At 42.2% G+C, this 15,334-nt stretch overlaps 1 protein-coding gene and 1 non-coding gene across 2 annotated transcripts in view; both read right to left on the reverse strand.

Annotated features, from left to right (window-relative positions):
• Nucleotides 1–15,047, reverse strand: part of Rnf149 (ring finger protein 149) — a 29,218-nt gene extending 14,171 nt beyond the window's left edge. The window contains exons 1-3 of the mRNA XM_028865763.2: nt 14,492–15,047; nt 3,790–4,040; nt 2,624–2,692 (exon numbers count right to left, since the gene is read on the reverse strand). Coding sequence (XP_028721596.1) covers nt 2,624–2,692; nt 3,790–4,040; nt 14,492–14,942 — 771 coding nt within the window. The 5' untranslated portion in view covers nt 14,943–15,047. The remainder of the gene's footprint in view (nt 1–2,623; nt 2,693–3,789; nt 4,041–14,491) is intronic.
• On the reverse strand, nt 11,240–11,369 carry LOC114690868. Its single transcript, XR_003734140.1, has one exon. It is a non-coding gene; the product is annotated as a small nucleolar RNA SNORA33 (small nucleolar RNA).
• Nucleotides 15,048–15,334: the final 287 nt, after the last annotated feature.

Below are 15,334 nucleotides of genomic sequence, written 5' to 3' on the forward strand. Positions count from 1 at the left end.
CTTCATCAATGCCAGGAAACACTCTACGAAGTTAGCTGCACTCCAGTCTGGCTTGCTATTATGGTTAAACAAAATATTTTCAAGTATAATACTTGAATATTCAAAGACATTATTTAGCTTCTAGAATTATTTAAAAGAAATTTGTATCTCTCTTAAAGAACAGTTACAACTTGAAGAAAGTACAAATGGCTACATATCTGAAATTTTACTTCATTAGTGTTAACCCCTCCATTGTAACAAGTCGCCACTTTTGCCTAACAAATGAATACATGTATAAAAAACAAAAATTGTTGGTTGTAGGGTGGGAGAGTTGGCAATATTTCTCCATCAAGAATCTATAGGCCATGGACTCTTTCTGTGAGTTAGTTGGGGTCAGTGTAGCCAGGAAAAGCTGAGATTCTGAGGCAGGGATTTAGGAACTCAAGCAGTATTTGCTTCTGAGGCTGCAATTTTGGCAGCTTCTCATTATGAAAAACAGCCCCACTATCCTTGAGTTGTTATTTAAACATACCCTTAGCCAGGTGTAGTAATTAACAAGGAAGCAGTAAAAACCTGATTTAGTATGTACATAGCATTATCAAAGACTATTAAAATGAACTTTAACAGCATTTTTAAATTTTATGTTGTGATATTTTATAAAAAGATTTTTTTACTATTTTTATATAAGTAGTGTCCTTGTATGAGTTTATGTACACCATGTGCATGCGTAAAGCCTCAGAGGCCAGAAGCACTGGATCACACCATGTACGTATGAAGTCTCAGAGGCCAAAAGCACTGGATGCCCTGGAACTGCAGTTACAGGTAGTTCTGGGCTGACATGGGTTCTCCGCAAGACAAGTTAACTCTCTTGACCACTGAGCCATCTCTCCAGCCCCTTAAATTCTATGTTGTAACAAAATAATTTCACTTATATTTCATGTTGTGCAGGAAACCATTTTAAAATTCTTTAATAATTTACAAACTTATACATTATTATAAATAAATCCACAAGAAAAGAAAAATTAAAAAATATAATCACTTGTCTCCAGAATTGGATAAGATGCAGACTGCAAAAATTCATTTTCCTGTGGAAGTTCACAATGTAAAAATGCTTCCATATCCAGGTACACACTTCACAAACCATTTAGAGACCTTTTAAAAAATTATTGTGACAATTTTAAAACAAGTTCCTAGTATCATACTTTAACAAATGCTGGGTATAGGAAGAGAATAGTATCAATTTACTTGTATTCTCAAGGGCTTGGTTCAGTAACTGATACATGTGAATCTGTCTTCTCACATGTAAGCAATGAAATTTTTTGCTAAGGAGGGGAAAAAAAACATGCAGCAGGTACAGTAGAATTTTAAGTTTGTACAAAGTCCTGATTTCCTTCCTGAAAAGGAATTGAAGAATACATTTTTAGAAATCAATTCTCTAGATTAGCATCTAATTTATAAATCAGAAGAATTTCCTATTAATATCCATGAAAAATTCTACACATACTCTGTATGCCTAGTTATTAAATGGAAAGTCTCCTGGTGATTTGCGGGATTAAGAAATCAGTACTTTGCACCAACTATTAAAATTCCACTATACTACAGTGTAAAAGTTATTGGGGGTTGGAATGACCCACCCATACAATCCTGAGCATATCTTAATCCTAAATATATCACAGAAGTCACTGATAACAGATTTCAATTTTTAAAACTCAAAAGGTCTATAATTTAATGTCTTTTAAGAAAAGTCCTTTAAGTAGGACAGAGGAAGAGATGTAAGTAGTTTCTTATAGTCTTTCTTTCGTGAAGGGGAGGGAAGAATGGAAGGTGAAACAGATTGAGTCTCAAAGCTTAATGAGATAAAATCAGCATCCAAGGAACTGCTTCAGCCCACAGCTATAAGGCAACATGTCACTGCAGAGGATGGCCCACTACAAGACCAAATGTTACACATTAGCAAAGTTCCCTTCTAAGGGTGTATCCTTGAGGAGTCAGTGCCTCTGGAGTAAGGTTTTGTTTGCACTGTTCCCTAAATGCTTTAAATCTCTGACTGAGCATGTCAGAAAGGTTCCCTTTTAAAAGTATAGTTTAAAAAATATGCTTTCTCTCCTCTACAAGTGTTCAGTATTCTCCCTGTAACCGAGGGGCTTTGAGAGAATGTGAACATAGTCTCAGATTCAACAGAATGAATTCATAGCATCCCAGGTTCATAGTTTTAAGTGCACAGCATCTTTATCGTCATTTACTTTGGCCCAATGGAACTTTCAGTGACAGGAATATTGGCACATTGTTGTCACTGAGTACATACAATGTAGGAACTATCTTTAAATTCAATGTAATTCATTTAATCTTTTTGGGAGGTGGGGTGCTGGGGTCAATTCAGGACTCTACTATTGAGCCACAGACCTGGATGGTAATTGTAATTCATTTACATTTAAACAGCCATGTGACTAATGACTGCTATAAATGGCCTCTTCATTCATTCCATCTCTGCCAGCCTTTCTTTAAACTATTGGAACAGACATATGAAAGCTTAACAAAGCTCACATGCTTGTTACTGCTCAACAGTGGACTGGAAAGAAAAGACTTCCCAAACACATAAACATCCTCCTGTCTGGACCCAAACAAAGCACAATCGAAGTATTACCTTCTCTCCATGCTTTACAGTATGTAGTGGAAGCTGGCCAATAACTTTCTTAGTTTCCTTTCTATGATTCTTGGGGAGAAAAACAGTATTATTAAAATAGTCTTTAAAAAATAACCCGCAAAATACAATGTAAACAAAACAAAAAAGTTTTCATTAGTAAAACAAAGTTAAATGATTACTATGAAAATAACTTAGAAAAAAACTTTTAATATATAAAAGAACCATATAACTTATAAGTTACTTGGTAAGCTTTTTTTTCTCTCTCTCTTTCTTTCAAGTCCTGATTGGCCTTAAGATCACAGCCCCCTTCTGCCTCAGTTTCCCAAATACCAAGATTATTGGCACGAGCTACCATGCCGGCTAAGACTGTATCTGTGTACTTACTTGCTTATCTGCAATGAAGTCTAGGGCCTCACACATCTAAACAAGTACCCTACACCACAGGGCTGTATCCCTAGCCCAGGAATAGCTGCTTTGAATTCTGTATCTGAGAAAGAACACACACCCCCACCACCACCACTTTTGTGATGTTGGAATGGAACTCAGAAACTCCTAGCACTCTAAACATGTGCTGACACTTGGCCACACTTTCAACTTCCAGAAAACAATTCCTACACTTAAACATTGGCAAGAAAATGAAGCCCAGGAAGAAGGTACCAATTCACTCGCCATCAATAGTCCCTAAGAGAAGAGCCCTGCCTAGTTATCAGACCAGGAAGTCTCTACTGTGCATTAGGACTGAGTATGCCACTGGAAGCCTCTGGCTCTCCTCTCTGTTCAAGAAAGGGCTTGCCTTCAGATAAACAGCTCATCAGCTACTCTAGTGCAGACAGAGCAGGCCGTTCCTCTTTGCTCCTCAACCTTATGCCCAACTAGAGAACAGGGTTACATAGGCTCTTTCTGTCACATGCCCTTCTGCTAGTCCTCTGACTACAAGAAGACAAAGAGGGTACAGGTACCTGCAGGAACCAAATGTACAAAAAGTAACCTAGACTTAAAAATACATTCCAATTAAAAAATTCATCAAAGTGAGGAATACTCAAATAAGCAAACTGAAATTAGTAAGATTAAATGTAACTTCAAGTAGTACATAGAATGTATTTATGAGCTATCATTTAAAATGAACCAAACTGTATAAATTGAAATGAATAGTTATCCATAACTACCTGGCTTCCAAACTGTGAGCCAGTATATAGGAAACGCTGTATATAATAGAATATCAGCCATGCTAATGAGATAATCATCATCGTGATGAAGGCAATGGCCACAAACACCACAGACTGACCACTGATGAATTCTTGCATGTGACGGGTACCAATTGCTATGCTCATTTTTACTGGAATTCCTTTTTGCACCAGATCAAAAATTTCTCGTCCTTTTGGGTAGCTAATCATAATGACGACTGTCTTTCCTGTCCCTGCACAAAAGAACAAAGAAATGAACAAAGACAAAAGTTAGATAAAATTAAGAGTATGTTCATCGATACATCAAATACATTTGAAAACTTCAATAAAAATGAGTAATATTCAGTAAAACATCAATTGCCAAAACTGGTTCCAAGAGAAAACAGGCTGACTGAAATTAGGAAAATCACTATGAACTATTCTCTGAAAAGCTAGGACACCATTTAGATTCACAAATGAATCATTAGACCTTTAAGAAGCACAAAATACTAATGGTATTGAAACTGTTCCATAGCTAATTAAAAGGCTACTTACACTTTTTTTCTAAGCCAGGCATGGTGGTGAAAGCCTTTAACCCAGAGGCGGAGATAGTCGACTTCAGTTTAAAGATAAGCCTGGATTATACAGTAAGTGAAGGCCAGCCTGGCTGGACAGTGAGACTGTATTGTGCCTCTGCCCTCCCCAAACAACCACCCCAAGAGCTGCAGATGTGGCTCAATGGCAGAGCACCTGCCTTGCATGTACAAGGCCCTGTGTTCAAATTCCAGCACTACAAAAAGGTATTAAAAAACCAAACATGGTAATAAAAAGCAAAAAAATCATACAGGTTAATTTCACTTATGAATATGAATGTTCCAGGGCAGCCAAGGGCTACACAGAGAAAGCCTGTCTCAAAAAAACAGGAAAAAAAAATCATTAGGGAATACGAGAACTCTCTAGTGATCACTACCATTTTTTAAAATTTATTTTGTGGTTGCCGTATTAGGCATGAGGCTCTTTTTGATGTTGAATATTTTCTTTTTCTTTTTTAAGACAGTGTCTCATAGCAGACCTTAAATTCCTCCTGCCTCTGCCTTCTGAGTACTGGGATTAAATATGCATTACCATGTCTGGCAAGGATTAAAAAAGCTTCCTTTCAGAAAACCCATGAATTTTTTCACTACCCCCTTCCCAAAGTTTCAAGCACAGAAACCAAAATAAGGTGCCATTAATTGAAAACCATTACTGTCCTACTTACCACTGTCTTTGCTTTAAAAGTTTAGAGCTGGGGGAATGGGTTAGCAGTGAGTGCACACCTACTAGGCCCAAGGCTGATTTCTATCTCCAGGACCAGGAAAAAAGTTTAACATCCAGTTATCAATGCCAAATCAGTATACTGAATTTTCTCCTTCAGTTAGTTTTCAACCAAGTTGAAGTTAAACCAATCTAAGTGAAAAAGGATAAACAAGACTAGCGTTTAAGGGGCCGTGAAACAGCTTAATAATACAATGTGTGCTTAGCATGGGAGAGGCAGGATTTAAACCCAACTACCTCCTCTAAAAATGTGTTTATTGCACGCAATATGAATGACACGGACTAATGCCTGAGACCCCAGTTTCAGTCCCCAGTAACAAAGAGAGGTGGGAAGCAGGCATGAAGAACTGGCTGCAAGACAGATCTAGAGATCCATCAGGTCTTCAAAGATACTAGGTGCTTTCTGTTTTAAAGAGCCCTGCCAAGTCTGAGATCATTTGGAGGTACCACTTTCAAGTGGTACAAAAAAATCGTTTCTTCCACATGAGAACAAGCTTTGCAGTAAAGTGTCTCAAAAATCAGTTCTTTCTCTAGCTCTAGCCTCAGTTTATCATTTTAAACAATACACCTTGAGGGCTGGTTGAGACGACTCAGCAGAAAAGAACACTTCCCGCTTTTGTAGTACTTTCAGTTACTGTAACTGTGTTCAAGGGGCTCTGATGCCCTCTGGCCCCTGTGGGCACTTGCTCACATATGGTGCAAAAAATTCATGACACCACAAATACATAAACATAAAAATAATATTTTTTTTTTTAAAATCACATCTTTCCTGGGAAAAGCCAGGAGCCTGCTACTACCACAGTGAAATGTGGTACAGTGATGGCATATGTAAATAAGGGCAATTGTTTGGTGGCCCCCCTTTTCCAACAAGTCTGTTCCTTATGCCTCTTATTTATTTATTTATTTATTATTTATTTTTGGTTTTTTCGAGACAGGGATTCTCTGTGTAGCTTTGCGCCTTTCCTGGAACTCACTTGGTAGCCCAGGCTGGCCTGGAACTCACAGAGATCCACCTGCCTCTGCCTCCTGAGTGCTGGGATTAAAGGCGTGGGCCACCACCGCCCGGCCTTATGCCTCTTCTTGATTTGTCATTTTCCCCTGAGTACCTTCTATCACACTCTAAAGTCCATCAAAGTAACAGGGCTCTAACATTAGAGTATGTGCACAGGATCCAACAGCAGCTCTGTTAGCACGGCCTGCACTCAAGAGAAAGGAGCAGCAGGTAAAGTGTGGACAGCATGCTATCCTTAGACATCTCCAGGGAGTTATCTGGCTGGCTCGAAGATGAGCCAGTGGCTTCTGGATGGATAGAGTGGGAGTCATCTCACTTTGCAGAGCAGGAGGTATAAGTAGAAATTCTGCACCACACAAGTCCTATGATAGATAGTATAATGTGTTAGGTCTCAAAGAAACCCGGGAAAACGGGCAGAGGTGACTACTGAACACATCAGAGCGGACCCTGGCCACCAGTCTCTCCCTACTCACAAGCACCTGCTACAGAGTCACAGAGGTGGCATATCTCGCCTCCTACCCAAACCTCTCCAGCACCTGAATTTGCTTCCCTTTCCCCAGCTTCTCTTTTCCTATAAAATCTAGCCATTTTTGGCTACATGTCCTCTTTGGTGCTCTTGGACTCCTGGCTCTCTCCGGGCCTCTTGGCTTCTGGTCCCTCTCGTCTTCTCTCCTCCTCCTCCCTTGCTCTCCCCATTTTCTCCTCTCATAGCCCAGTTTAGTCTGGACCCTTCCAGATGCCTCTGGCTGGGTTCTCTCTCATATCTACAATAAATCTGCTCCTCAACCATACCTTGGAGCATCATGTTCTCATTTTGTTCATTCATCTGGTGAGAACAAAGCATAGACTATTTTATCTTGGTGAGACACACAGTCTAGAACATCTCCACTATGATCTTAACCACAGGAACTTTGTTTCTGAAGTGCCAGGAGGGCACCCTTCTAAGGTGGCTTCTGTCTGCAAGATGATACTAGAACCAGTTTGAGGCTAACTAGAGGAAACTATGGTTTTACAGCATGTTCATTAATGACCCTGCTGTCACTGGGAAATACACTGAGAGGCAAGTATTGACTATCTTTAGGAAAATAGTCAGCAGTCCAGAAACATAGACAGCAACAACTATGACATGGCTATAACCCATGTACCATGACAAGGTATAAGCTAAAAGCCTTTTTAATTAAAAAAAAGAAAGAAAGAAAGAAAGAAAGAAAGAAAGAAAGAAAGAAAGAAAGAAAGAAAGAAAGAAAGAAAAGAAAAAGAAACTTGCAGAACATTTCAAATAGAAACAATGGTGTAATTCTGCCATCGTGGTTAAAAGCTTTCATACAGAACCCCAAGTGGCTTCTATACTACCAGCTGATAACAATTTCTGGTGCCAATTTTTGTGACAATGAGAGACGGGGTGTGTGGGGAAACCCTCCATTACAGAACATATCACTTAAAGCAGAAAGCTGCCATATTGCCATTCTACAGCTGTGGACTCAGAAATCTTCAGGGAGTTGTTCAATGTTACACACCACCTGGAAATGCTGGTTCTCAGGGTCTGAAAGTTATGTATTCTTTCTGAATTTTACTGAAAGGCAGTATTCATTTCTTGAACCTTCTCCACAGGGTGTGTGGCTGCAGAGCCAGACCTGGGCTCAAATCTCATTTTGTTCACTGCCGAGGAGACCTGTATATTCCTGGACAAACTGCTCTCTGAAAATGATTCTTCTTCCTTTTTTTTTTTCCTGTCATTGTTAATTAGTTTAAGAATGATTCTTCTTTGGGCTGCCACTTATTTAACAAGCAAGTAGAATAAAGAACTAGAGTTATGAGGGATAATCTTCTTTGGAGTAGAGGGAAATCTTTCCCTGAGAGGCACATTTACACTTTATCTTCAAGAATAGAAAAAGTTTAACAAACCAAAGGAAAGGAATTTTTCTAGGTCATAAAATTATCATAGAATCATATTTGAGGGACTAGAAATATGGCTCAGTGGTTAAGAACACTGTGTCTTGTTCCAGAGGACCCAGGTTTAAATCTCAGCACCCACATGAAGCTTGCAACTGTCTATATAACTCCAGTTTCAGGGGATGCAATGTCCTCTTCTAATCTCTGTGGGCACTGATGCACAACATGCATGATGCACAAATAATAGCACGCAGATAAGAAACTCAGAAGAAACTAAACCTTTTAAATATTTATATTCGAGAAGGGGATGAGTCCAGTTTGGCTAGTTATTAAAAACTGGCATTTTGTTGAACGAAGAGGAAAATGAAAAATTAGGCAAAATGAGAAAAGTGCACACGTAGCTTAATGAGTGAGAAAGAAATCATAGTATTTTTTAAAAAGCTGTAGCCTGCAGAGGCAGTGTGCTAGACTGGGGATAGTTCGTTATTCAACAGTTTGATCAGCAAGACTGCTTCCAAGACCTATTTTAAATTGACAAAACTCAGTGATGACTTTTTTTACCCTGTGACTTATTCACTTTTCACAGCTACTCAGGAGGCTAGGACAGAGGAGTTCCCAAGGCCAGCCTAATCAATATGCCAAGAACAAGTCTCAAAGCTGGGGCAGGCAGATGAACAAGGCAGATGGGTGAAAATGTACTAGCTCTGAAGCAAGTTTGTACACAAGTTAAGGGACGCCAAGCACATCTATCACATTCCCCCCAGACTTTATTACCTGTCAAATCACTGGCTCTCTGGTCCAATCCACAAGAGCTAATCTGCTCAAGTAATTTTGTACAACTGTGTGTACACTGGCAGAGAAAGATCTCAGCTAAACAGGTGAATTTCTTCACAGGAGACATAGAGACTTGAAACATAAGAAATAAGCTGTGGAATTCTTTTTCTTCCCCAGGGCTTAGTGTTGCTATCATTCTTGCTTGATTAAAAAGGTCATCTTGCCCAATCTCACCCACAAAGTAATCTCTACACCTTCCCATTAGCCAGGAAGCTCCCTAAGGGCAGTTTCTGTTTTATTTTTGTCTTACACTGAGCACAATGTCATTGTACACAGCAGCATCATAAACCTCTTTGTTGAGAAGCAGATACAGAATAGTATTTTTAGCAGGCCAAATTACCAGTAACAGAATTTCAAATGTTCCTATGCCAAAAATAAAATGGTTTCCATTTCCTTCTCATTTTTTTTGTGCTCCTCTTGCTACCTTGTCAAAAGCTAAACAGAGTTGTAAAGGATTAGCACTTGAAGAGTAACTTCAAAATTTAGTATCAAGACTTATGAATGTAATGTACCATTTCTCCTCCCAAGGAAACTAAAGTCTACTTCAGTATTGTCTTAAAGGAGATAAGAACTACTGAAATATTTAAAGTAGTAGATTGAATTTCTGGTGGAGAAAACAGTAGTAGAACCTCCCAAACTTTCAGGTTTTCTTTTTTAGAAATAAACTGACACATTCTAGCCACTTCTATTCCCCTGGAGAATCCTCAACAAAGATTTAGTGCAAACTCAGTTTAAGTTCTACAGCGACTCTTGCTCTACTTGTAGTTATCTATTTTATTGAATTGTGTGTTGTACACACACACACACACACCCTCACACACCCACACGCACGCACGCACAAACGCGCAACTGAGGTGCCCAAGGAGGCCAGAAGAAGGAATCAGATTCTCTGGAGCTGGAATTACAGGCACTGAGGAGTCATCTAGCATGGGTGCTGGGAACTGAACTGGGGGGCCTCTGCAAAAGCAATACTCACTTTTAACTACGGAGCCATCTTTCCAGCCTCAGAGAGGCCTCCTTTCACACATCTTGTCTGAGGTCGCTCCTCATTAGATTAGACAAGTACTACCTGTTCAGTTGATCAGGTTTTTGTGGCATGGACCATGGATGGCCCATGGAAGGTTTCTTCATGAATGAGTGGATTGGAAAAACTAGCTTATCTTCCAGGACTACAACTGAAATTACCTAGTAAGGAGAATTACAGTAGAGGAAATAATCTGGAATGTCTTGTTATACAAAATAGAAGTGTTTGGATGGTTGGCTAGGGTGAATGAGGACAACACAATTCACAATTGGGCACTATATAATTATAAATATTTTTATATGATTGATTTAGTCAAAAATATTGGGGTTGGGGGAGACCTGGAGTGATGATGGCTCAGCGGTTAGAACTTGCTGCTCTTTAGCATAGGACTCAGCGATTCCCAGGACCCCCATAAGGACTTAAAACCACTGTAACTCCAGCTACAGCGCCCTCATCCAGCTTCCACAGGCACCAGCCATGCATGTGGTACACTTCTTTACACGCAGACAAAACACTCATACACATAAAAATAAACCAATAAAAAAAAAATGGCCAGTATGATAATTCATGCCTATAACCCCAGCATTTGGAGAGCCAAGATTAGAAGATCATGAGTTAAGGACCAGCATGAGCTACTTAGCAAGACCCCGTCACAAGTAAACATACAAACACAAAACAACACAAACTCCACCACCACTACCCTCTCCCCCGAAAATGGATTTGTTGAAACTACTACTGAACACTTACTGAGAACTCCTGCAGTTTTTCCGTGTTAGTTCACTTCAGACCTTTCAGCCTTTTGCAACATTACTCCTGCTACATGGAAATAGCCCACCTACCACACATACACATAACTCCCTAATGTCCTGAACCTGCCCATCAAGTCAGTCTTTCCGGGGAACTGTCCTAGTTGGCCCCATCTTCTATGAGGCTATTAGGGTGCCACTTCTGGCTCCTTAGAGCACCAAGATACATTTTAAATTCAAATTAAAGTTGTAGATCAGTTGAGAGCACAGTTTTACAGATAATCAATAACTGACTATGCATAAAAGACCATTTAACATGCACTGCCAGTACAAAATGAATACCTCTTAATATACAGCTTCTCTAAAGTTGGGTATTTCTTTTCATTTTTTCCAAGACTAGGTTCTTAGAACTAGTCACAGTGAAATTTTAATTAAAAGTCTTAATTGGTCCCATCATTACAATATTGTGGCCATTTTTAGGAATCTTTTTTGTTGTTGTTGTTGTTTTTGGTTTTTCAAGATTTCTCTGTGTAGTTTTGGTGCCTGTCCTGGATCTCCCTCTGTAGACCATGCTGACCTTGAACTCTCAGAGATCGGCCTGGCTCTGCCTCCCAAGTGTTGGGATTAAAGGTTTGTGTCCATTTTCATGTATCTTAAAAGACTTGAATTATCTTTAAAGTTTATAATGTAGCATCACCACTGCAAGCTTTTTCTAAATGTCTGCAGAAACATTCAGGTAAACAGAATAATTGGCTGGCTAAGTGGGGTATTTCTTCTCTATCTCTGAAATCCTCCTTGTTTTATTTCAATTTGATCCCTTTTTCCTGCCCTTTGCCAATTGTTTCGAACTTAGTAAGTAACATTCAAGGATGTGAAATGCTGTTCTTAAAAGGCTGTGCCAAAATTTCAGCTAGAGGTGCATGTTACTTAAGCTACACTAACTACAGTAAGGTCAACACCAAGACCTTAACGATTTGACTGTTATCTATTTTTACCTATCTTGGTCAAGATAATTTCTACAACCTTCAGCATCCTTTAGGCTTTCTAAGCACCTGTGTACAGCCTGGAAAGTTATGCTTATCACTACTGACAGACCATAAACCCTTCATAGGCAGCCATTCATCTTAGGCATTTCCAACTCCAACGAGTACAATACTTGGTCCAAAGCAGCTGGCAAACTTAAGTCTGCTAAAAACAGAATATTAGCACAGCTCTAAGTCCTTACTGCTGTTCTGAGAGAGTGTGATCTTAAGGCGATGATTCTTTTAAAATCCTCAGTTTCAGTAATGATTAAATTTTAAAAGTTATCTAAAGGCAGATTCCAGTGAGAGGAAAAATAGGTTTTAGAAAAAATGGGGAGCAATTCTTCCCACAACTTAGGAAGATGATCAGTATTCAGTTTCAGAAGCACATCTCTACCTGTTTATAGAAATCTACTGTTACACATCAGCACTAAGAAAAGTGGAATCAGTGGATTTTCCTGGCTTCAGCTACATTCTGACTAAACAGAGGAAACCAACCTAAGTGGACACAGCCTCAGTGGTTCTAAATAAATATTCAGCTCAAGTAGTCTGTCAAAGTTGGCTTCTCCCATCTTCTCTGTTTGTTTTTTGAGACAGGGTTTCTCTGTGTAGACCCAGATGTCTTGGAACTCCCTCCATAGATCAGGCTGGCCTCCAACTCAGAGACCTGCTTGCCTCTGTCTCCAGAGTGCTGGGATTAAAGGTGTGTGTCCCCACTGCCCAACCACATCTTCTTAACTCTATTCTCAAAGTGCTGCCACTGTCATCGCTGGTACCCACATGGGCTCCATTCTGTGAGTCAACCTTTCTACCTCTGCAGTCTCTACAGCCCAAGGGTCTACATTTGTTTCCAGCTTTTCCTCCTTGTTAACTACACTGCTACAATTCATATTCCTTTAGGTCAGTGGTTCAAAATGCTAGTTAATATTGTTGTCCCCTGAAGTTCTGGCCAAAACCTCAAGGTATTTCTGGCTGTCACAACTGTGCAGAAGGCATCTAGAATGTGGGAAGACAGGAATGCAGCTAGATATCCTATAGGTCACCAAGCAATCTGGACGTGTATTAAAATGCTTTTGAGTATGTTTCCTTACTCGACAGTGGAGTTAGGGATCTACCTCAAAGGGCCCTCAGGAAGATTCAGTCACTCACTGCATCACATTTTTTAATGTGTGCACTTTCATACATTTTCCAAAAGGTGCTAATCTTCCCTTAAAAAAAATCAGAATTATTATCATGCTCGGAAGGCTTAGAAAGGAGGCAGATAATGAGAACAGAAGTGTCCTTCCACCAATGATTCTAATTAACATCGCTGAGGTGTTTTTCTGAGTCCAGATAAATTATATATGTCAACAATATAAACAAGAAAGGTTGCTGAGCCATGGTTAGAACAAGTGTTGTCTGCTTGGGAGGATGCTAATGTCATTATCAAAAAATGCAGTAGGGTAGAATTAGAAAATTGTAGGGTGATGAGCCTGCCATTTGAAAGAAAAAGTCTACATTAAGATGTGTAGGCATCCAAAAATGCACACACATCAAGGAATCAGGTCCAGCACAGACCTCTTTTCACTGACAGAACTGAACTTGGTAACGCTGTATGTGGGCTACATCTGTAATGCTAGGATCTTTCCCGAGTCTTCTGGAAACAGGGCGTGTGTACAATGACAATTAGGCCAATTTGTAATCACTAGACTAACTACAGCTGACCCAACACCACCACCACTGGGACATCTGTACTCATTCTCACCCACCACTGTCTGCAGCCAACCAAACTTTGTGTTCTCAAAGACCCAACTTCTTTAGCGTTTCTCCATTCTAGCCGATTACTTTCATGAAATTTCAAAGTCTCCTTACCTCCTCCTACTCCACCCTACCATGCTCCTACGGTCTGAACCCATTTCTCTGCTAACCCGGAGTCAACTTTCCTGAAAAAGAGTTGAACTGTATGTAAGTGGAGGTCATTTCCTTGCCATCAAATGGCCATCATTCCCAACCTATAAAAATGGCCAAATCCAATGTCATTTTTCTGTCTTTATACATTCTGTGTTGCATTCATGCCAAAACAGGACAACAACAAATACAGTACAGGAAAGGGATGTCTGACTTAGTAGCAGCAGAAACAAAAACGGTAATCACCGGAAATGCAGAATGAGTCAACTGTGTGGCCTTAAAGCTAATGTGATCTTAGTAGCACAATAGAAATACGATCAAATTCTGGGCCCCACGGAGAGAACTCTGTCCCACGGATGGCATTTTGCAAACTCATCCTTGTCTTTAGTGCATGCAACCTGCTGTCCCTGGAATGGTGTGTTTGGGACCGGCCTCCTGACTGAGAGAGCAAGGTCTTTCCTTCAATGAATACCGTAAAAAGATTTCATCTGAACTCCGAACCGTCCAAATACAATGAGCGAGTGTGATCGCCCTACATGTGTCGCCCGAGACAAGCAGGTGTCGTGCTTGCTACCAGGTTTTCCGATTCAGGGTTTTGAAACATTCAGATAACGCCTCGTCCAAAGTGAAGAAACCAGAGAGCCGCCAAGCCATCACGCTAGGTTGGTGAATGGACAATGCGACCCTCCACTCCCACACACTCACCACGCAACCAACTTTGGGGAAAACGGTGACTCGACCTTAAGTGACCCCGTGATCAGGAATCTGGAGTCCTTTTTTTTTTTTTTTTTTTTTTTTTTTGCAAGTGGTGGGAGCTTCCTCCTGCGGAGTTTCTTCGCTACTCCCCTGCCTTCTCACCCGCCCGAGAAGCTTCCCATCCAGTGCGGGCACGCACTTCCCTCTCCACACCACCCGGGAAACCACCAGGCTCGTCCCTGCACCACCCCCGCTACCCCCCCCCGGGCCGGCTCACCCGCGTGCGACATGGGCTCGGTGGCGTTCCCGTGGCGCTCCAGGTTGTACACCACCACCGCCGAGGCGTTCTTCCGCGCCGCCGCCAGCACCTTGTCCTTGAAGGTGCAGCGGCCGCGCGCCACCAGCGCGACCCAGGGCGCGGCGCCCAGGCTGCCGGGCGCCACGAAGCGCGTGTCGGGCGCGCAGCCCTCCTCGTCCCCCTCGGCGCGCGGGACGCCCACCAGGCCCTGCTTGTCCTCCCGGGGCGAGCTATCGCCGAAGCGGCCGCTCTCGGACACGCTCCACACCGTCATGTTCGACTGCGGGTCCACGTACTCGATGCTCACCACGGCCGAGTACCACTCGAGCGCCCCGCCGCCCACCCCGGGGGCGCACAAGGCCAGCGCCAGCAGCGTGAGCGTGTCCCGGGCTCCCACGCCAGCCGTGGGCCGCCGCCGTCGCGCCGCCATGGCCGCCCGGCCGGGCTGTGGAAGGAGGGAGAGAGCGAGCGAGCGCCGGGCCACCCTGCTCGCTCCAGGCCGACCCGCAGCTCTAAGGAGGCGGCCGCCGCTCGCGAGAGACACCGCCGATCGCGGCGGGGGCGAGCCCGCGGCGCACGCGCACCTGGAGGGGCGGGAGCGCGAGGGCGTGGCGACGGAAGGGGGTGGGGCCCTGCCCGCGGCCCGAAGGTGTGCGCAGGCGCGAGGGTCGGTGCCTCGAGGGGGCTGTGGGCGGCCGATGCGAATGTGTCTTGTGCAACCGGACGTCTGCGGTCCCCAAGTCTGGGGGAAATTTGTGTGGTTCGGGCAGGCAAACGTGGGACTGCGGTTGTGTAAAATCTCTCAGAGGGCGGAGTTGACTG

The sequence above is a fragment of the Peromyscus leucopus genome, chromosome 16_21, assembly GCF_004664715.2.
Source record: "Peromyscus leucopus breed LL Stock chromosome 16_21, UCI_PerLeu_2.1, whole genome shotgun sequence".
Taxonomy (NCBI): Eukaryota; Metazoa; Chordata; class Mammalia; order Rodentia; family Cricetidae; genus Peromyscus; species Peromyscus leucopus.